The 21,588-nt window shown below is 38.7% G+C and overlaps 1 protein-coding gene across 4 annotated transcripts in view; it reads left to right on the top strand.

Annotated features, from left to right (window-relative positions):
• NRG4 (neuregulin 4) overlaps window positions 1-20,104 on the top strand; it is a 48,769-nt gene extending 28,665 nt beyond the window's left edge. For 3 of the 4 annotated variants that reach the window (XM_061447308.1, XM_061447310.1, XM_061447309.1), the window contains exons 2-6: window positions 2,217-2,282; window positions 6,401-6,494; window positions 14,456-14,605; window positions 19,689-19,768; window positions 19,864-20,104. In XM_061447308.1, the coding sequence (XP_061303292.1) occupies window positions 2,273-2,282; window positions 6,401-6,494; window positions 14,456-14,605; window positions 19,689-19,768; window positions 19,864-19,880 (351 nt within the window). In that variant the 5' untranslated portion in view covers window positions 2,217-2,272 and the 3' untranslated portion in view covers window positions 19,881-20,104. Of the gene's footprint in view, window positions 1-1,530; window positions 1,595-2,216; window positions 2,283-6,400; window positions 6,495-14,455; window positions 14,606-19,688; window positions 19,769-19,863 lie in introns of all 4 variants that reach the window. The other variant, XM_061447312.1, reaches the window with a different exon arrangement.
• Window positions 20,105-21,588: the final 1,484 nt, after the last annotated feature.

Genomic DNA, 21,588 nt, shown 5'->3' with positions numbered 1-21,588 from the left:
ACAGAATATTTTATGAGACATGGAGTTCATAAAGGGTTAGGGAGCTGCGCAAATGATCCCTTGTGTTTCTATTACCAGTTCAGCTCAGAGATAGATGTAAGCAAGTTAGAATCATGTTTAGCAACAATTTCTGCTATAGCATTTAATATTCTTTACAATCTATCATCTTGCTTCTCTAATGATATAGAGTCCAATTTATTCTTTTTAGGACACTGATACATACTTGAACTTCTGCTCAGAGTGCAAACATCTCAGAGGAAAACCTTTACTTACAAATACATGACTCCCTAATGATCTAGTTTTCAGTCTGAAGAAAAAAACCCAAAGCCACAACTATCTATGCTGTCAGCAACACCTCTTCTCAAAGTGATCTTCAGACCCAGGTTGTCAGAACTTAAAGAGCAGAATTTTACATATGCACACACATCCTCTTGAATTGCTTAGGAAGTATTTTCACCCCCTTCCGTCACCACCCCCCATTTCCCTGAATAAAAGGAGGAAACGAACAAGAATGTTTGAAAATTAGCAGTTAGAAGTCTCATAGCCTGCTTCAAACCGTCTTGTTTAGTTCAGCTTATAAGCAATTTGTAGTACACGTAACAATTAGTCCTAGTCCAAACAGCTGATGAGGTGCATACAGCACATCCATGTAACACACCAATGCAGAAGAAAACTGTCAGCTTTCTCTAAGGAATTTTCTGCCAGATAGTTGGATTCAATCATCTCCTGAAGAAGTTCAACTTACACCAGTAGCAGCACCAGGGAGATGGTGGAGATGCATACCGACAATAAGGAAAAGAGAAGGGAGAACTCCTTTTTGCAGTAGCAAAATCAAGTTACTTTGTCTGTTCAAGGACCCGTGTCCTAACTAAATCCAGTTAAAGAGCTAGTCTGAAATACAGGTTATACTTACTATTTGTATTTTCTGTTACGAGAGCTACTGGATATTACACAGTTTTGTGGAACATTCTGACAAAAGGGAAAGAAAACTAAAAAGGACTGCTAGCTCCAATAACTAAAAATTTACATTAGATTTTTGGCTGCTGCATACTTTCATGATGCAACTTTTACATACTGCAGTGTGTGAATGCTTTGAATTCAGCAATAAATTGTAGCACTGGTAACCTTAGAAAAATTTGCAAGTGATTTGTGAGCATAACAGGGTGTTACCCTATGCTGGATTTGGCCTCTGCATGTGTGTTTGTCTTTGTTGTAACCTCACCCACATTGCACTATATGTAAACTTGGAGACTTTTTAACAGCACATAGAGAAAATTCAGCTCTCGGCTGCTAAAAATAACCACTTCCAGGATGAGATTCCTTTGAAAAACAGGGTTTGAGTTCTGAAGTGAATCACATTGGTGTTTCTTTGTGCCACATGCTATGTTAACCGTACTTGGTTGTGTACACAGAGCAAGCAAAGTTGCGTATCTGTGAGACAGCCCAAGAGGACAGCCTCTGGGTGGGGATCCTGCTGTTACAGCCCCGTGTCACAGGGAACTGCCATTTCAGACTTTCTTGTATGGACAGGACACTTGAAGAGCTAGAAAAGCTATGTGAGGTCCCATGAAAAACAGAACTGTCTGCTTATACAGTAAGTACAACTGCATCATACCTTTTGCAATGGGCCTCCTCAGAAAGTTGCCTTTCTATTACTGAAAGCTAAAGTACAGAGAATTATTTCTCATACAGTTGATGATTTATTTGATCATTTAATGGAAAAAAAAATCTTTCTTCCAATATAGGACAATTTGCTTAAATATTTACCCTACGTACACGTTAAAGTATAATTAAGACAAAAAAGAGCAAACATTAAAAAAATAAGATCTATCACATTAGGTTTGTTCAGTAACCTAGTTGGTATGCTAAACCTTGACCATACTTTTGAAGAAATCAGAATATAGCAATGTTAGGTGGTTATAGAGTTGGGATGTCTATAGTATAAGTTTCTTGTTCACAGTGTCAAGTGAAGACTGCTTTCTGCCCAGGCAGCAAGTTTCTATTCCATACTTTAAAAACAATGGTACAAGTCTTGGCCTTGCTGAGTTCTGCTAAATTCCATTAACTGTGAATTAATGGAACTTACGTATAACAGTGCATTACTATCAAAGTACAACAAATGTCTCAGCAGAAACACTGCATTCCAATAGCTATTTCTTCAAAGAAAAGTCACCTGGGTTAAAAATGATGTGCTAAATGTACATGTTTGTCTTTAGGTGCCGGTTTAGAAGAATAGCCTCTGACCAAGAACCAAAAGTGTTGTCGGAATAATATGCGAACAGGTAATTTCCTGCAAGCCTTCACTTGGATGTGTACCCAGATATAATTAGAACTCTTTAAAACTGCAGTGATTTTGACAGCTGCCATTGGGATTGTCACAACTGCTGAGTAGGGCTGTCATCACTTACTAGTCAGCAAGCCAGAGTTCACCAGTCAGTGGTACAAATTCTGCAAGGTGTTTGCTTTGATCAATGCTACTATTCATGATTGATGAGCATACAGTCCAAAGTTGCTTATAAGTGAGGAAGCATGCGCCAGCCCCTTTATCTTCTGTCAACATTTCCCACTCCTCCCCCTTCCCTTTTGGAAAGCAGCAGACTTCAGGATTAGACAGTCTGTAGTATTTTAGCCTCTGGACTAGGCAAGACAGCTGGGTCAACACGTGCATTACCAAGGCTGGCTTGGTTCTTTGGGGGTTAAGGTGGTGTCGAGCCTTTATTTGTCTTTCTTTTTAATAGATAGGACAGTCGGGTTACAAAAGTTTAAACGCAAACAGACAAGATAGTTTAGGGACAGGCTCTAGAGCAGTGTTCAAAAGAATAATGGAGACTCAGTGTATTTAAAGGCTGCTGTTACCTCTGCCTCTCAGTTTTAAGTATTCACAGTCTAGTGTTAGAAAGAACAATCTTGTTTCATTCTTCTTCACTTCTCCTCCCACCAAACCCCTACCTTTTTGCAAAGTAACTTTGGTGCCCTGCTTCTCATTATTTTCTCTCTCACATAGGAGGACATATAAAAATACATACATACACACTACGTAGAATATATAGAGTTGATAACGTTTCTACAGTTGTATTAATTGAAAAGCTATATCTTTTTTAGTTTTTTGTGTAATTGCCCATCATCACTTGACTTACTAAAACGTTTCTATCTTGATTAGGTAGCCTGAATGTAGTACACAGTTCACCTTCAAAGCATACAATTTGCATTTTTAGATTAATATAATGTATTGTCTTACCTAATAAAGAATCTTAACACATTCACTGACATCCATGTCACTGGGTTTTGGCTTGTACTGAACCCTTCTGATTCTCCAGTGTACTCTTCTGCATCACTGACTGTAAATTCAAAGGGAAAACTGTTGCTTTCATGCTTTCTTGTCTATAAATAGAGCTGTAGCTTTCAAATCTGATCCAGACTACCACATTTCAGTCAAATGGGTATGGATACAATAATTTATATTTTTTATTGTATCAAAACCCACTACTACCAGTAATTAATATTTTCTTATATTGTTGGAGTGTCCCCAGTTTTCTTTTATTCTCTTTCATATTTCTCTCATCTACTTTATACTGGTATTTTCAATAAGTAGTAACAAAGTATTAATACAAAAAATAGAACTAATGAAAAGCACAACTGGATGGAAAATGGGGCACCTGATCTACACAGACAGTTCTTCAAATATCTCATTACTGGTAAAATTAGGGTTACAATTTTTCCCTTAGCACTGGAAAGAAGTCTAGCTCTAGAAAGAAATAGCCTGTAGAGAAATTGTCTGCAATTACAATCAGAAGGGTTTTGAAGGCTTCCTAGGCACTTTTTGTTCTCTCTCTCCACTCCTCTCACTTTTCTCTAATAGGCCTAAGGCAGAGTGCCTGAGGTATTCTGCCAGAACAGAAACGTCTGGTTGGGCTGCAGGGCTGGTCCTTAATACACAGCTCACAGCAGAACAGTGAGAGAATCATTCTCCCAAATGTTCTGGGACCTGAATGACTTGAGGCATTTAGTTTTCTTCAGTACTACACCACTATGCCAGAATGAGACAGGCCTATTTCTGCATAAAGATGAAGAAATAGAACTAAGGCAGGATTTTAAGGAGGTTAACAAGTTCTCATTAATTCTCATGAGAATTTCTCTGAAGGCTTTCCACGAGCTGTCTAAAAGGATCTTTCTGTGTTGCATACCTTCCATCAACTCACTTTTCCACCTGGTAGAACTTCAACAACACTTAACTCCCTCAGATGCTTAAAAGAGTTTAGAGGAGGTCAAAGTTCCTTCATTTAAGAAAGGATGTAGCCTTCAGTTGCATTACACTGTCACAGAAGTTCCACTGTTAGGTTTTAATAGACTAAAATAAAACACAGTTCTTGTTTAAAATCCTTCTTGCTTTTTTCTGTTACCTTTTTATTCCTATTGTAGTTATACTGTTATGCATGCAAAAATAAGATAAAAAATCTTTTGATAGTGACCTTGCAGTAAATTAATTGCCAGTAGACAAGCACAGAAAGCATCAGAGTTAAGATTAATTTCCATTTACCTTCTAACAGGATAGAGCAGAACAGACATTTCTGTTGTGCCACATCCTGAGCCAATGTAACAAGGTCAAACATGAACAGGAATTCAAGCATGATTCATAGAATCCGTGTTGGAAGGGACCTTAAAGCTCATCCAGTTTCAACCCCCTGCCATGGACAGGGACACCTTCTGCTAGATAAAGTTGCTCAAAGCCCCATCCAGCCTGGTCTTTTCAGCCTTACCTCCCCTCTCCTTCAACTCATTAATTTATCTACACACATGCAAAAAGGTCCAGCTACCATTTGGGTGCTAGCACTTTGATGACGTGACCATGAAACTGAATTCCTTTTGAGCTCTGTTGTGTAACTGCCTTCATCTTAAAATAATGTAAGGGTTAAGGATAAAACGATGTAATGTAACTCACCCTTCTATGTCAGATATGCCCTCATACAAATGGAAGGATGTATGAAAAGCCAGGAGAATGGAATTACTAGAGATGGTCTAGAGGACAGCAGGATGCGTGATGGTCTTGTTGCACAGGGTTAGAAGTAGCTCAGCTTTTCTGCCACTCTTAGGAAAGCCAGTTTCTACAAAGCTGTAGAAGCTCCCTCAGGGGTAGAATGCTTTATGGCCACACTCCTCACTTTTTTTCTTCAGGAATACAGGGGAATGAACCCTAACTCTTTTTTCCAAAAGGAAAAATAAGAAAATTAAAATCTTTTTTCCTCTTAAACAACCCTATATCTTGTATAGAACGTGCCCTCTATACATAAATCGTGAGACAGCAGAATTCTTATTTTCAGAACTTCTGGGAGAAAGAATAGCAAAACCAACACCTGAAGTGTGAGGTAGCACATGATTCTCATACTTGTGGTGTCAGAAGACTGCTCTGGTTTTGTTTTGATTGAGGTATTGTGGTTTCCTAAGATTGAAGAAATATGTAAAAATATATATGCATATATAAAAAGTGAGTTACTGATGCATCAAAAATATCATAAATAAATCCAAATTTACAGTCAGGTATTACTTTTAAGCACAAAATGGGCAACTCCTGCTACAAGTGCCAACAGTAGTATCCTGTATTTGGGGTGTTATTAGAATGCCCAATTGTGTTTAACACACCAACAATTCATACAATAAGTTTACTGAGGTAGGAAAAAGCCTTTGTGAGATCTGTGGAAATGACACTGTAACAGGCAGTTTTCTACGTAAGTGACACTTCATAGGCTAGCTCCTCCACTGATGGTGAAAAACTGGGGTGGGAAAACCTGCTGGTGCCCTACTGTGCTATGATTCAGCTCTTAACACAGCCTGAAGCAGGCTCAGAGTGCCCTAGTCCACACCTGAGACACTTCTGGGCTTATGTGTACTGACTGATTCTCTCCCAGAAGCTAGTTAAGCTAAAGATAGTTTGTGCCACTGGAACGGAACAAACCTGACTTCCTATGGGTCATGATGTGAATCACTGTAATCAATACAGTTTGTGGTCATGAAAGCCAAAAGTAATGGAGAACCCAAAATTCCCTCTCATTGCAAGAGAAATTTTGCAGGTATTAATAAAATTTAGGTGCTTCATGTCTGATATAGTGATAAATTTATGGGGTTTTTTTGCATGTCATTACACGAAACAATTCTGCAAGATAGGGAGTGTTAAATGTAGCTGTCCTGGAAGGCAAGACTGATACATTATTTGCTCATAGGGTGGTTTTGTTCGTGTGGGAGGGGTTGTTTGGTTTTTCTGGGGGAGGTGGTGTTTTTGTGGGGGTTTCTTGTATCTTTTTAAGGAAGCCACCCTCCCTCCCTAAAAGGCCGATTAACATCTCCTTTCACTGATAAAAATACAGTCTCCAATTTTCTCTGTGTCTGTTTTGGTTTTATTTTTAAGATCATGAAGAACTCTGTGGCACCAGTTATGGAGCTTTTTGTCTAAACGGAGGGATTTGTTATATGATTCCTACTGTACCCAGTCCATTCTGCAGGTCAGTGAAACTAATGTGTGTGTTTAAGTATTGGCCAGCAGCTGTCTAAAGACTGTTTCTCCAGTTTGCTTCTCTAAGGAATTATGCTTAAAATGTTATATAAAAGAAAATACCTATTAGTTATGGCTGTTCCATATCCAATAATTCATGCTCAGATTACTTATTTAGTTTGCAGAGACATGACAATATGAGAACAATAAATGTGTATACTCGGTGTATATTTGTTTGACAGGTGCAACAATACTCAGTTACGTATGCATTCATATGCTCTCTATATTTAGAGCCATATTTCCTCCTCTCATTATAATGCAGAAAGGAACAAAATACCCTTTGCCTCTCGGAGGATAGATTGTAGGAAAGGCATTCAGAGAGGCAAAGCATGTTCCTTGGTTTTCTTTCAGATGAATTACATTGCAGAAATTCTTGTAACATAAAATGGCTTGACCTGAACAAAATGAAGAGGCACACAAAGGAATATTATCTTTCAAGGGGGGTAAAAAAGAATGTTATTCAGGACTTCCCGTGTTCTCCGAATCTCACTGAAATACTCAGAGGGCAGCTTTACAGTGACAGCCAAAGACCACTGGATAAAGAAACATCAAGGCAGCAAATACAGACATTTCTTATACCATTCATTTATGGGACCATTCTTTTTGAACCCATGTAGCACACTGGAAAAGAAGTACTTCCTGTCTTGCACATGGATACATTTCCTGCACATATACAACCCTATCCTTTTACTTTCTCATTTACCAACACATAAGAAGATGCTAAATCAAACTGTAATTTTTCATGGTTCTGCATTTCCTAATTCTGAGTTACCATTCCTCAGGACAAATTATGGTTAATTTAATGGGTTTACTTAACATAATAACAGGCATTCAGACATGTATTACATACACTAAGGATATTACCTTTTCTTCTTCTGTGGTAACTGCTGCTCCCTCGTCAATCTTGAGCTACAACTAACGATAATTGGATCAAACAGTTGAAGGAGGAAACAAAAATCTTTTCTAAGATGCCTAATCTTAAAGTATTTCTTTCTTTTGTTTGGGACAGTTCAATGTAAACGTTTAAACTCAAGCCTGTAAACTCATCTGGTAAATGAGAGAGAAGAGGCAATTTTGTGGTAAATGCTCAGTGAAAGATACACACAGCGCACTACTGGCATTAGGCATGTTGTCCAATGCCACACAGTGAATCAGATCCAGAAGTGAGGGTAAAGCTCAGAAGTGCTGTATGATGATGATGATTTATTCTAACTGCTAAACCTTGCAAGCTTATGCAATGTAAAATGAATACCACACCCACAAAAAGTAAAACGTTGACATTTCCATGTTCTTTGTCCTAGAAGGAATCCCATATTACAACATTAACATACTTAGGTGAAAACACAATGGTTAGACTGAACAGCATCAGTTACACAATTTCAAAGCACCCTCTCAACCGTTGCTAGACAGTGTTATGAGGAAGGTGTGTTTGATGCAGTGACTGTAAATATGAGGTAACAAATACTCAGAACAATACATTCTTCAGGAGCACAAGCTAGTCACTAGGGATAATTTCCACTTTAAAAGGGCTCCAAATGAAGAAATCTGTAATTCAGGTACCAGAGGATTTTATAATCTGCTGAAGCAGAAAAGCAACATCCTCAGAGCACTTCTGTTATACTCAGGCAATCTTACTGCATTTAAATTGCCAAGTATTTTTCTTCTGTATCTAGTGGTTGATTCTGAAGTTATATGGGTTTAAATAGCAGCGTTCTATTTAAGCATGTCCTCATTCTAAGCATGTTCCTTAATCAGTCAGAGAAGGCTAATTATAGATGAGAAAGGTTTTGTTTACACACAGATATCTTGGTAATCAGCAGTGATGTGAATAGAAACAACAGAAAAAATGCATCTCTATTCAGCAGAATTCAGAGAAATATTTGGTGCTTTGGAACTTCAAGGCTGGCATCATCCTGTGGTTGTGCAAAGTTTCCTTGATGCAGGCTTCTGCCAAATACCCCCTAAAGCTTCCAAGTGTCCTCAGATGCTCATCTCCCATCAATGGAAAAACTGGGTCACTTTTGGAATCAAAGGCTGAATGGTCATCAGTACAGCATTGATTAATGGGGGGAATGGAGCAAGAACAGACTAACAAACTGTAAGAACACCTTAAAACACATTTACCTTGACATGCTCCTTGTTTACACAAATGAGTTGTGCTGAACACAGTTAGCCCAGATTACTTGATGTGACATCATTGCAAGTAATTTCGCAATGTAACGATCAAAATTGCATCATTCCTCAGAAATATGCTTTTTGTAGCATGGTAGCAAATCAAGAGGCACTGCTTACTTTTGGAGTTTCAGTTGCTTTTACCATTCAGAAATGAATATATGCACAAGGTGGAGATTTAACAGAAATAGCTGACCCACCCTACCCTGTGCAACATCAGCAGATTTTAAGTAGAGCTGATGTGCGTTAGAACATGAAGCTGCTCAGCTGCCATCTTCCCTCATCCCTTCCCTAACACTGAGCTCGTGCTCTCAGCAGCAGAAGACACACCTGTCACCATGAACAAGATGCACTTCAAACCCAGCGATGCTCAAATGTACTAAACAAATGCACAGCAGAATGGAGAAGGATGGAAGAGCAGCTGCCTCAGGTGTATCATAATACATGGAGCTGAAAGCTGTTTGCCTCAGCACCCAATGCACAGCTGTCCCATTAATTAATGCAGTGCAGAATTAAGCAAAGATTTTGTTCTCTGAGGGGAAGCTTTGCTACTTCCATTTTGTCTTACAAATGGCTGATTTCTTTGAGCCCTCTTTATTTCAGACAAGTACAGATGATACAAGGCCACACACAGTTCCTCTGCTTCCGAGGGCAGTACACACAGAACTTTACAGTGAATGCTCTCCTTTTGAGGACAGGATCATACTCCACAGAAGGCAGTGCATTCAGGCTCAGTACTGCAAGAGAAAGAGGCACTTTGGAAATATCCCTGGAATTCCAGTGTACAGTTAAGGGCTATCTCTGCTTTCCCCTTCCTTTGCTTCTACCCCAATCAAATCTCTCCTCTATCTTTCCTATACTAATCCCATAAATCTTGTACAAATTCTTTCCATCACTTTCTGTATATCCTTGTCTGGCTCTTTCTCTGAGATGGGTCCTTCATTCTGTTTTCAAACATCCCCACAGATGACACACCTGCTGCGCTGTCAGCCTTCAGAATATACCCACTGCAAGCTGCCAGTGAAGGGCTTCCCACTCATCTGGGATTTTCTTCTTTCCCTGCCTCCCAAACTACACTTTCACATACCCCAGGCTCTTCTGAAAACAAAGTGTCCAATCAGTACTTTTCAGTTTTGCTTTTAGCTTGAAAGGTAGGAACGGAAGTCAGAACTCACACCAGAAGTATAGCCAAAAAAAGCCACTATTAAGATCTACCTTTAATGGGACATAAAATATAAAATGGAACATTATATGTTTGAAAAATATTAGTGATCAGAATTAATATCACTACCAGATACACTAAAGCTTGCCATATAAACTCATAGCTAAGGCAGTTCTAGGGGAAAGAAACCCATTCTTTAAACTTCTCTCGAGCATTTTTGTTTAACTCCTTATGTATATGAATACAGCTTCAGAGTAACAGTTTTGAAACTCCTCTGAACAGAAAACTTTTTTAAAGGCTGCTTAGGGCTTCCAGTTAACTTTGCCACTGCTTATTCATTTTGGCTTTAAATTCTTTTTCATACTTGCTGTGAAAAAGATAGCAAGTACATACATGATGCCCTTATAAGTGTATGGAATAGGATGATTTTTAGGAGCCTGCTACAGATGGAAGATTATGGTGATTTTGAAGCTCTCAGCCATGTAATCTGAATTGCTTTGACAAGCAGATAATTTTTCAGCTGTCTTCTTCTGCTTAGAGCTTTATATTTACATGCAAATAATTTTTATACCAAAAAGCATCCAGGTTTTTCCTGACTAAAGGAAGACTAAACAAAAACTAAAATCAAGACTCTCGTAGTACAGTCTTAAGCAATGGGAGTCTGTGTGCACGTTTGACTCAAATCCTACTTCCGTGTTTAAAGTCTGTCAGGTACTCGCTTATGACACCCACCTTAGAGTCTGCAAGAGAAAGAAACCTTCTTACATAAATCAGACACTTGCACTGTCTCATGAACCACATCTGCAAATGAGACAGCAGTAATGCCTTGTGTTATTGGAGAGCTATTATACTTACATTTTAATTACTGATCAGATTGTAAAGGATCAATATAATTGCAGACCCACTGGTCACCTCCTGACACCTCATCCAATGCAGTCTATTTCTTTCTACCTTGCATTGATGCTGATAAGGGTAGTTTTGATTAACAACCTATGTTGAAAGATTCCGTGGATTTCTTTAGATGTATTATGTTAGTGTTTTGTCTCCAGCACAGCCCCTACCCTACTTTTGTATACAACAGTTAAGGCTGGCTCATCTCATCTGACAAGAGGTGGGTGTGTGCAGGCACCTGGGAAAGCAGAAATCTGGATGCTGTCTGCAAAAGGAAGTTTCTAGTCTCACAGCTTTACCTCAAACATTGGAGGCTGTTGTCTTTCGAATCTGATTGAACAGTAAATTGAAATTTCTTAGAGGAGGAAAGACCTTTATTCCATTTTAGAAATCAACTTTGGAATGCTGCATAGTTCCTTTTAAAGCCAACAGACAGCATGTGCTGAAACAGGAGGCTAAGAACATGCGGATGTTGTGCAATACCTGGCCTAGTGGCCAGATGACTCAGATTAGCACAACTCTGCCTTACTATAGCCTAGAAGCAGGCTTCTGGTTTTTGCACTCATTCATTCAAGTGCAGAAACACAGTTGCCTGCCACATGAACAACTACAAGTGTGTCATGGTTAACTTGAGCTCTACTTCCTGGCATCCATTCTAAACAAGTTAAACTGAGTTGCTATTGACTTTTAAGGCTGTGTATAGTAAGACTGACTGCCTCTATGAGACACTCTATAGATATCATCAGTCTGGATTATGTTCACAGCCCAGTTGCTTGTTAGAGACTGCTTTTCTGTCTTGCTTACAGTCATTGTGACTGTAACTCCACTGAAATTATCAGAGCTCTGCTAATGCAACAGGATAAATGAGTTCCACTGCTAACTATCGAACTCTGCTTAGTTTCTTTCCCACTGGTTTTAGGAAAGGACTTACAGTAGAAACCTTTCCCTTTTTCACTTGCCTTAATCCATCAGCTGCTTCTACATTGAACATAGTACTCCCCTGTTCATACATTAGCATCAATGACTTCATGACGAATATCCGAACACCTGGATTTTCAGAAATGCCCATACTGTAGCAGAGCCTGTTGCTAAGGTCATATTAGCTACGATTTTGTTTAAATGTTACCAAGAGACACCTCATTTCAATTTTCCCATTTCTATGCAAACCTCCATCATTTTTGGGTTACATGAAAATATTTTCTACATAGCATGGAATCACTTTCAGCAAACACATCAACAGGTCAGCCTAAAGAAAGTAGCTGGAAAGCTTTGTAATCCCTAATCCATTGCACACAGTCAGATACTATTGGACTGGCAAGTCATGGAAACCATGGTTCTAGAACACTTTTTCGTTACATCCCAGAAGAATTAATACGTTCAGCACTCAGGACATTTAAGTTTTAGTGTGGGTCTTTTCCTGTTTGCTATAACCTTGGACTCATACTGGCTATAGTTTCCCTCTTACTGTCTTAGGCCTTGTGGCTTCTTTCCCTCTCAAAGACTTGTGAGTACCTTAAACATCTGGTTCTATTTTCTGTTTAGTAGAAAGTGGCTACAATCTCAGTGACCTTTTTGCTACACTGTCATCACATTCCCAGTTTTTCCTGTGGTTTTTACCAGGACATGAATATAGCTTCCATGCACTGCTCATGCCAACTCACATATCACAACAGTTCTCTAAGCCTGACCTTCTACCTAATCCTATATGCAACTCCCTCCAGCCAGGAGGACTGCCTTTTCTTCCTCTTGCTTCAGTTTTCTCTTAGGCTACTGACTTACCCTTTACAATCATTCTCTAGAACTTTTCCATAAGCCTTAATCTGATGCCAAAACCTATTTATTTTTTCTTCCTGTATCATTTTAGACTTACATCATTTTCCAGTTTTCATTGGTATTCAAGAATACTTCTATGAATTTTATATTCCATTTTCTGTCCCTGTTATCCTATTCAGCTCTCCAAAGCATTTCTCTCTTGCTTGCCAGAGAACAATGCCCCACTCAAACTACACTTCTATTCTTAAAGTATTCTACAGTATTTCAGAAATAGGCCACTGAAATGCCACTATACCTACAGTAAATATCTGGAACATTATCTCCAGCAATCAGAGCAGTCTGCCTACCCTTCCTTCTCCCAGCAGTCAAATATAGTAACTCTGAAAAGTCTCACATCATCCTTAGCAAATGGTGGCTGTTTGATCACTTGCACAGCTTTAATATATGATGATAATTACCTCTTTTTTAACTAGTGTCTAAATCTCCCATTTTATTTCCAAAAAGAAATGGTAGTAATTCTCCGTGCAATAGTTTAGACCAGTAGCACTGAGATAGTGGTCAGTGTACTGGAAGCAATGCTGGGAGTCACATCAAGCATGCATGTTGGTATACTCAAGGTGATGCCTTTCTCTTACTTAGATATGCTAGACATCTTTCTTCTTTTTGGCAGTTCCTCCCCACTCCACCTTCTTATCCCTCATCTGAAATTATATCTTGCAGCTGCTAATGCAATTGCTTATGTCACCTATTATTATGACTTCAGTGCCAGAAATAGCAAGAAAGAGCAAGATCTTTAGCAATACAAATAGAGAAGCAAATTTACATACACAAAGGATATATGGAGAATGCAGTTATTGAATGAAGTGCTTCCTGTTTTCTGTAATGCTATAAATTCCTTAAGAAAACATAGAAGAATAAGTGCAAAATGTAAGACAAATGAACACTGGCTGGCCCAGGGAAGTGGCTGAGTCACCATCCCTGAAGATACTTAAAAGACGTGAAGATGTGGCACTTAAGGATGTGGTTTAGTGGTGAACTTGGCAGTGCTGGGTTAATGGTTGGACTTGATCGTCTTGAAAGTCTTCTCCAACCTAAACAATTCTATGATTATTTTTACTTCAACCTATCTATTTTTGACTCTACCTGAATTACTAAGCCATGAATTTTATTTATTTTTAATAAAATATCATACCATTTTACCATGGCAAAATACTATATTCATTTTAATCCTCCTTCAGAAAAAGTTTTCAGAGGCATTGTAGAGGCATTGTAGAGAAGACTTCAGAGGCATTCAGAGGCATTGTAGAGAAGACTTTCAGCTACATCTCTCCAAGAGAGGGTCATTCACTAAGCATGTAACATGTTCTGGCATGAAATATTACACTGCTTAAACTACTTCAGCAATTTAATGTGTACTGTGTTCCGATGAATTCCTATTTCTTTGATCTATTTAGCTGACAGTACTAGCTCTCCCCAAAAGAAAGCTAGGAAATTACATGAAAGAGGGAAAAGAAAGCATGACCACTGCATGAGAACCAGTGGGATGGTGCAGTTAATACTGAAGAGGTGGATTTGATTAATTAAACTTGCCAGTGGAGGAGGCAGATGTAACTGCCAGGTACACCATTGTGAAGCATATTGCTGATCCAGTTAACGTATTAAGAAAGATATGGTTTAAGATATAAACACAGTATAGATCAGAATGTAAACTTGATGCCCAACATTCCCATTTCCTTTGTTCCAGAAATGAGAGGTGAGTGGAAATTTCATAAGAAAACTTGCTGCAAAGCAAATACAGACCTTCAATTACGCTGTAACAAGTTCCAACCCCACTTAAGACCAAAAGAAGCCTTTGTGCTTTTCATATTAGATGACAAGTTGCCATCTAATCCCAATAAAACTTGGTTTCCCAGGTGTATTGAGAATTACACAGGAGCCCGCTGTGAGGAAGTTTTGCTGCCCAGCATCAAGTCTCAAGCTAAAGGTGACCTGTTTGCAGCTTTCTTGGCTTCACTGCTTCTTCTAGGAGTTCTTGTAATTGGAGCATTCTACTTCCTTTGCAGGTAAAAGTGCTTCAGAGTGCTGAAGCTATTTAATCAAGTAGAAATTTCTTCTGGTAATCATGTACTAATTATTTGAATGTAAAAGTATGTAATGAATTATCCATAAGGTTTGTATGGTTATTCAGCATAATTAATGTGGATTATTCAACCTGTTGCTTGTGATATTTTACTTACTGGCTTGCAGTATTCTCAATGTCTTTTCTAAGCTAGTACTTTCAGTTGCTTCGTAAAAAAGACACGCAGCACACCCATTTCTGAGAGATTTTCACAGTCTACCTAGAGCTAGTGCTAACAGTGCAAAACGTTGGACAACCCTTACGTTGTTCAAAGATTGAGAAGTAGAAGCAAATTACTGCAGTGCTTTGAGATCAGAAACTGTTCCACTGCATCGAATTGCCAGCCAAACGAACTGGGGCCATCAGCTCCGAATTCCTTTACAACTTCTGGTTTAGAAAGGAAAACTAAGGAAAAATCAAATTCAAGAATAAACCCAGGTAAATGTTCATTAACTAACTAACATCTAGAACAAATCAGAATACTAACTCATTTGTCCAGGATGATGCATGTTTGAGTAGCAAGAAAACATCAGTGCTAGAGAGCAAGTGATGCAGCTTTGATTTTAGTAGAATTTCAGGAATATTAGGACTTCCAGTGAAAACACACAAGTGGTTTCTGGGATTAAGTCAACATTTGATGCTGTACAAATATGAGTACACTTATACCAAACCCAAACAATCTTACTGTTTTCGCTTACTCTCAGCATTCATGTGTGTAAATCAGCCTCCTACATCCCCTCTTGTTTTTTGAGTACAGCACTTTTTGTAAGAGCTCATTTCGTCATATACTGTTAATACTCCTTTATGAGGCAACTTACTAGGCCCTGTAGTTCTTAACTATCACAGACTTGCAGCCACCTCCTCTTTCTCCTGTGCTGCATTTCTCCTTGGTTATGATACCCTGAGGTTCTTGCAATTCTGTTCTTTGCTCTCCCATAATCACATTGCTAAATCAACCTCTTTGATCAGTGCCTTTCAGTGAGCGACCTTTGGAATAGCTGGTCTAGTTTTACCTCAGCTGCTGTCATGGAAACCCACTGAATGCCAGCTTTTCCCATAGCTGAATATATTTAGAAGCAAGAGTATTTGATAAAACAGAGTTTGTATTAAAACCCCTCATTGCAGAGGATACCCCACTTAGTCATTTTAGTTAAATTAATCCTGTCTTAGCTGTGCAACACCATGCCAGCAATTCGCTAAACAACACTTGCAGATTACTATAAAGTTATTAGAATGGAATACAGCTTTAACTAAAGAAAAAGAATACTCAAGTCTCACAGAGGTACAGAGAGTATTTCTTTAGAAATAAAGCTTGTCTCTGAGAAGAGGAAAATAGCCTTCAGCGAGCAGAGACTTCAGAGAGTAATCTGTTAAAAGATTCCTTTCCTCTTGCATACAGTAAACTTAGGGGAAGGCTGGAGACACATTTACTGAGTTTTACAGGCAAAGAGCCTTGCATTACAAAGTACAGAAGCTGAGAATAGCAGCAATGACAGACCTGTGCAAGTCTTTTATGAGACAGTTGGAAGATGAACCCCAAGTACTCTACTTCTTCATAGGAAATCAATTTACTCGAGCTTTACCTAACTGGCAGAACAAGAAGCAGTGCCTCTTTATTAGAAACACAAAGGCAGCAACTCAGTCTTGACAGAGTTGCCCTTGAACCTCTCTTATGTACCAGACTAGCTGCGGAAATCTCATAAAACCTTGTTCAGCTTCTTTATACTAAAGAAAAGAAATGTGACCAGCAGGTTGAAGCAGTCCTACAAAGGATGCTGGAGAGGGATTCTTCATCAGGGACTGTAGCAACAGGGTAATAGATTTAAACTTAAACAGGGAAAGTTCAAATTAGATATCAGGAAGAAGTTCTTTACCATGAGGGTGGTAAGGCACTGGCACAGACTGCCCAAAGAAGTGATAAATGCTCCATCCCTGGCATTGCTCAAGACCAGGTTGGACAGAGCCTTGAGCAACCTGGTCTAGTGTGAGACATCCCAGACAATGGCAGGGGGTTGGAACTGGATGATCTTAAGGTCCTTTCCAACCCAAACCGTTCTGTTATTCTATAAAAGAACATTAGTGGCTAAAAGTTTTGTCTTACCTTTACACTTCAGAGGTTGATGTAGCACAATCATCTTCTGCTAGAGAACTCACCTGTAAGAGAAACACTTAACATGTAAAAGTCCTTATCTCTTGGCCAAAGTGACCAACATACAAGTCTCAAGTGAATGCTTGAGCCTATTCAGCTCTATAAACAAGGATTGTTGTTAGCAGCTGTCACTAATATTTTTTTTTCCTCCAACATTTGATCTAGCACAATCATAAGATTCTGGAAGAGGGTGGAATTGAGGCTTGTAAGGGTTAACTGTGAGTTTGTGTCATCCTTGACTTGTCCTCTTCAAAGAATATAGTAAATTTAAAATGTTAAGAGAAATATCGTGCCAGCAGGTTTCCACTATTACACTTGATTAACAAGTATGCTCGATCCAGAATCGGAAAGCAGAGGTTTCTCCCCCACCATTGCATGTTAATAAGCATTTCTGTGGCTTTTTCAGCAGAGGATTCTAGTGCAGTTTTAGTGTACACAGTAATACAAGCTGGAGGGGTGCAAAAAGGAAGATATTAATTGGAGTTTAAGGTACAGAAATGGAATCTCTAAAATTACACATAAAATCTTTTAGAATTTAGGAGATTAGTGCTCTGTTTTCTTGTCCCTGTCATCACTTGTATCCCCCTGTATTTCCCTTCTAAGCTTTCTTCCTCTCAGTCTGCTTGGGGCACATTTCAGGACCAGGCATGTGCAAGTGCATTTAATGCTCCCTACAAACAAACCCATTCAGCATACGAGGGTGGAGGGAAAAGATTTCATTGCTCCACTTATATAACCAGATCATAACAGTGAAAGTAACCCATAAAAGAAAAGGGCTGCACAGAAAAAGCTCTGGGTGAACAGTGGGAAATTTCTCCTTTTATATTTAGCTGAGTCATCACGTATTTTATCAGGCAAGGATTTCCTTTTTCCAATCCATCAGCAATCTGCTGTTAAGCTGATTTCATGCTGTATTTGATTATTTACTAGGATTCATCAAGATTGTATGGTTTGGGAAAGCAAACCTACAAGGAGAAGAGAGAATCAAGGATAATGAAGAACCAGAATTTAAAAGGGCTAGAGAGTGAGAATGATGGAAAGCAGAACAAAATAAAGACAGGGGAAAGGAACCAAAGCTCTGAGAGAAAGGAACAGCAGAGAATGGAGGGAAGGGAGAGGCAGAAGTGGTCATGGACTGGTGATGAAAAAAAGCAGCTTAAAACTGGAAAAGATAAACAGTAGTCTCGGGTTAAACCTCCCACTGGAACCCACTGAGGGAAAGGCTGCTGTTGAGCTATCTTAGTCTCAGGCTGAGAGAACAGAATTATTTATGTAGTGAATTGAGTAGCTTTAATTGACTTTCTGAAAACATGATGAGGAATGTTGCTGCAAAGAAAAGACCCTGGTTTTGTATCTCCTCAAAGGTAAGTCTTGTAAAACAAATGTGTATCATTCAGCAGGAATTCATAAGAACAGTACTGTCACCCAAAATCAAGGTGAAAACCAGTTCAGCACATTAGCTTCCTATGTTACTTCATCATGTTTTCTCCAGGAATGTGTTATTTCATAGGCAATAAACATCTCTTCTCTGTCAAAGGGAGAATCCCAGTCTTCAAAGATCATGTTCAGTTCTGTTTGCCACCCTCCGCACAAGCTCAGCACATAAAACTATTGCTATTTCTAACTATTGGCATTCGCTAGAAGACAGCATCATGCCAACAATTTCATTTTAATGAAGACAGTCAAATATTTACATTGTGAATGTAAAACTTATCCACACATACATATTTTAAATCAGAACTGATTTTGTGAGAGTGATTTGCTGCTCAACACTAAAAAATGCCTTGGATTAGAGTAGGCTTTTGTGTGTGTTTAGGCCCAGGAGCTGCATAACATGCTAGCACAGCAGAGTGTATGGAGGCAGAGGAAATCCAGCTCTAGCCACTCTCTGTCTTGAAACAAACACGCACCCCATCAGACAGTGGCTCTGATAAAGCCTGTCAGTTTAACCTGGGGAAAACAGGAAAGTGTGCAAAAATCCTTACTATTACATTGTTACTGTGGTAAGAAATGGCAGATTTTGCTACAAGCATTTCACCTATCAGTGCAGGTCCATCTGGCCTGCCTTCTCCAGAAACATACTGTACAAGAGTTCCTGGGAGAACGATAAGAAAGATAGCTGAGTAGCATAGATTTCACATAAGCTAGCTTTTGTTTAAAAACATTATAAAGACCTGAATGCCACAGCCTAGAGGAATAGAGAAAACCCTACGGAAAACTAAAATAAATCTGCAGTTCATTTCTGTGCCTTACTGTAAGTCCATGTTGAAATGCTACATTACCTGTAAGGTAAGCGTAATATTAATGAACAGGAACTCAGCCAGGCAGAACAACAGGGTCTAGGATTAAAGCCATTTAAGCTGTCCAAGACAACAGACTTTGTGGAGGAGGTATATCACCACAGGACACAAACTGGACAGAAAGGAGGATAGCTCGTGACTCTTCTCAAGAGAGCAGATGTCTAATTACTATTAAAAGAAAAGGAAAGAGACAGCAAGAGATCAGCTCTATTTAAAAGATCTGTTTCTCCTCAGGGAAGTGTGGAAAATAACACCTTAGTCATGTTTCACTTCCAAATGCTAAGAGAGTTCATGATAAATACTTCAGTGATATCTACTAATTGCTTAAATAAAGACCTGAGAAACCAAACAAGAACTTGAACTTCAGGAGAGAAGACATGTAGTGCTGAGTGCTGTTCCTGCCTCTAATCTCTCTTTTTCTGCCTCAAATATGTGCTTCTAAAAAATGTTGAGTATTAACTGAAAGTAATTGCAGAAGATCCATGCCCCTTTTTCCAATGGAAGCATCATTCAATTCATTTGTCTCTTCTTAGATAACTTTCCTCCCTGACACCTGTTTTCTTGTTTCATATGGTCAGGAAAACTTCCATTCCAAGGACAAGTTCCTCACAGTATGGTGCCAACCTGGTTGAAACGACAAGCAGTAATGGCTGCATCAGTGAGTACATTTAAAGTTAAACGACTGGACTCCATAACGAAGGCAGGGGAGGATGTTTTCTTTCATTAAAATCATGTGTTTTGTTTATTTTTCAGAAATAATAACAGAGTAAAGCTTTAGAGTGGAAGAATGCTGGGAAAGCAACATGCAGAGCAACCCTAAGAACACAATAGTTGTAGAGGATGATGTCACAAGGAAGATGAGAGAAGAAAGTAGACTGAAATAGGAAGCTTACTCACATGTTGGAGAAGACAAACTAAGATATAAAAAGTTGCACTTCCTGAGTTTCTGTGTTTTTTTGAAGGTGTATAAAATTATACAGAAATCACTAATTTATTTTTGCATTTTGTGAGATTTTTCATGGCAAGTTACTGTTCTCAACACCACAGAGGTAGAAGCATGAGATAATCTTAGGCTTTACTGCATGGAAAGAATGAAATAATTTTTTTTCACTGCACAGATAATATGAGATAATGAGAGCAGTTTTAGCATGATGTATTACTCTGATTTTTTATAAGATTGTCCTTTTTCACAGTATTTCCCCAGAAGAGCTGAGGACTGTCTTTATTCAGTAGTTTATACTTGTGAAACATGTCCAGAATTTGGCTTGTTTCAGATGCACTTACCAGATGTAGGGCAGGGGGAAAAGTACCTTTCTCCTGGTGACTACTTCTGACTTTCTCTTTAATTTAAATAGTAAGAAAACAGGAGGCTGAGGTATCACTTCCAGTGTATTGGCCAGCTTGCTGGCACAAGATCTGAATTCAAATTAAGAAAATATTAAGAAAAGAGACTGGCAATGGTTAAAAGAAGTTTCCGAGGCAGAGTATTTACCCTTTGTCTGGTGTATGTCCCTAATATTAAGCAAGGCACCTTCCTTGATGGTTTTAATTTTGTCTTACTTTCTTCTGAAATTCTCCCTACTGAGGGAGATTTAAACCTTACCTTAAATTTTCCAGTTCATATTTCGGATACTAGAAGTCAGGGATTGTATTCATCACACAATATTACCCAGACAGGTGCCTTGGCTGAACAAGTACTGCCTTCTCTAAAGATTTATTTGTTTTATTCATATAACCATTTGTTGATCATCCCAGTATATTATATATCACTCTCTGGTTCCTTACAGGATTCCCTTACTCAGACAAAGAGCAGCCAAACAACATGGTCCATCTCTCTTTCTGCCTTGACAACACAAAAGGACTGTTTGGTTAGCCAGAGGCACAGAAAATGTGAATTGAATGATTCTCTTTTCAACACATTTCTAGCACTGGACGTTGAAACCAGCATAAATCAGAAATGTTTCCATAATGGCACATTACCTAGCAGCTCACTATATTGGATTTTTAAGGTTGTATTGAAGAGAAAATTAACTGAGAAAACTTCAGGAATTCAAAGAGGAGAAAATGCAGGACGCAGATTTCTTATGTCTGAAATAAAGAGTCTGGAGGTGTATAAAAGTATAAGGAGACAGAAAATGTGGAACAAGCTTCTATTCCTAGGGTGTCTACTACACGCTCTAGTGGGTATTTTATATGAATATAAACAAAATCACAGCAAGGCAGAGAAGAAAAGACATGCTGTTACAGTGTATAAAGTGAGAAGTGCAAGTGAAATCTGTATTATAACAGCTACTAGAAAACAAAACAGGAAAATACATTACCTTCACAGGATTCATGGCAGAGAAGTTGGAGTCCAAGTTATAATTCAGCATCTGAAGGGAGAAACTGAGGGCAGTAAATCAAGTAGAGGACCTGATCCAGAGATTAAGTTACATAAAGCACTAAAAGGTCACTTTCTCTCCAAATTAGCCATTTCTA

Source organism: Pezoporus flaviventris, unplaced genomic scaffold, assembly GCF_033815535.1.
Source record: "Pezoporus flaviventris isolate CSIRO_AGI_PZ_B2104156 unplaced genomic scaffold, CSIRO_AGI_Pfla_v1 ptg000006l, whole genome shotgun sequence".
NCBI classification, from domain to species: domain Eukaryota; kingdom Metazoa; phylum Chordata; class Aves; order Psittaciformes; family Psittacidae; genus Pezoporus; species Pezoporus flaviventris.
Note: the sequence above shows the minus strand (reverse complement) of the source record. Positions and strands in the feature narration are given on the sequence as shown.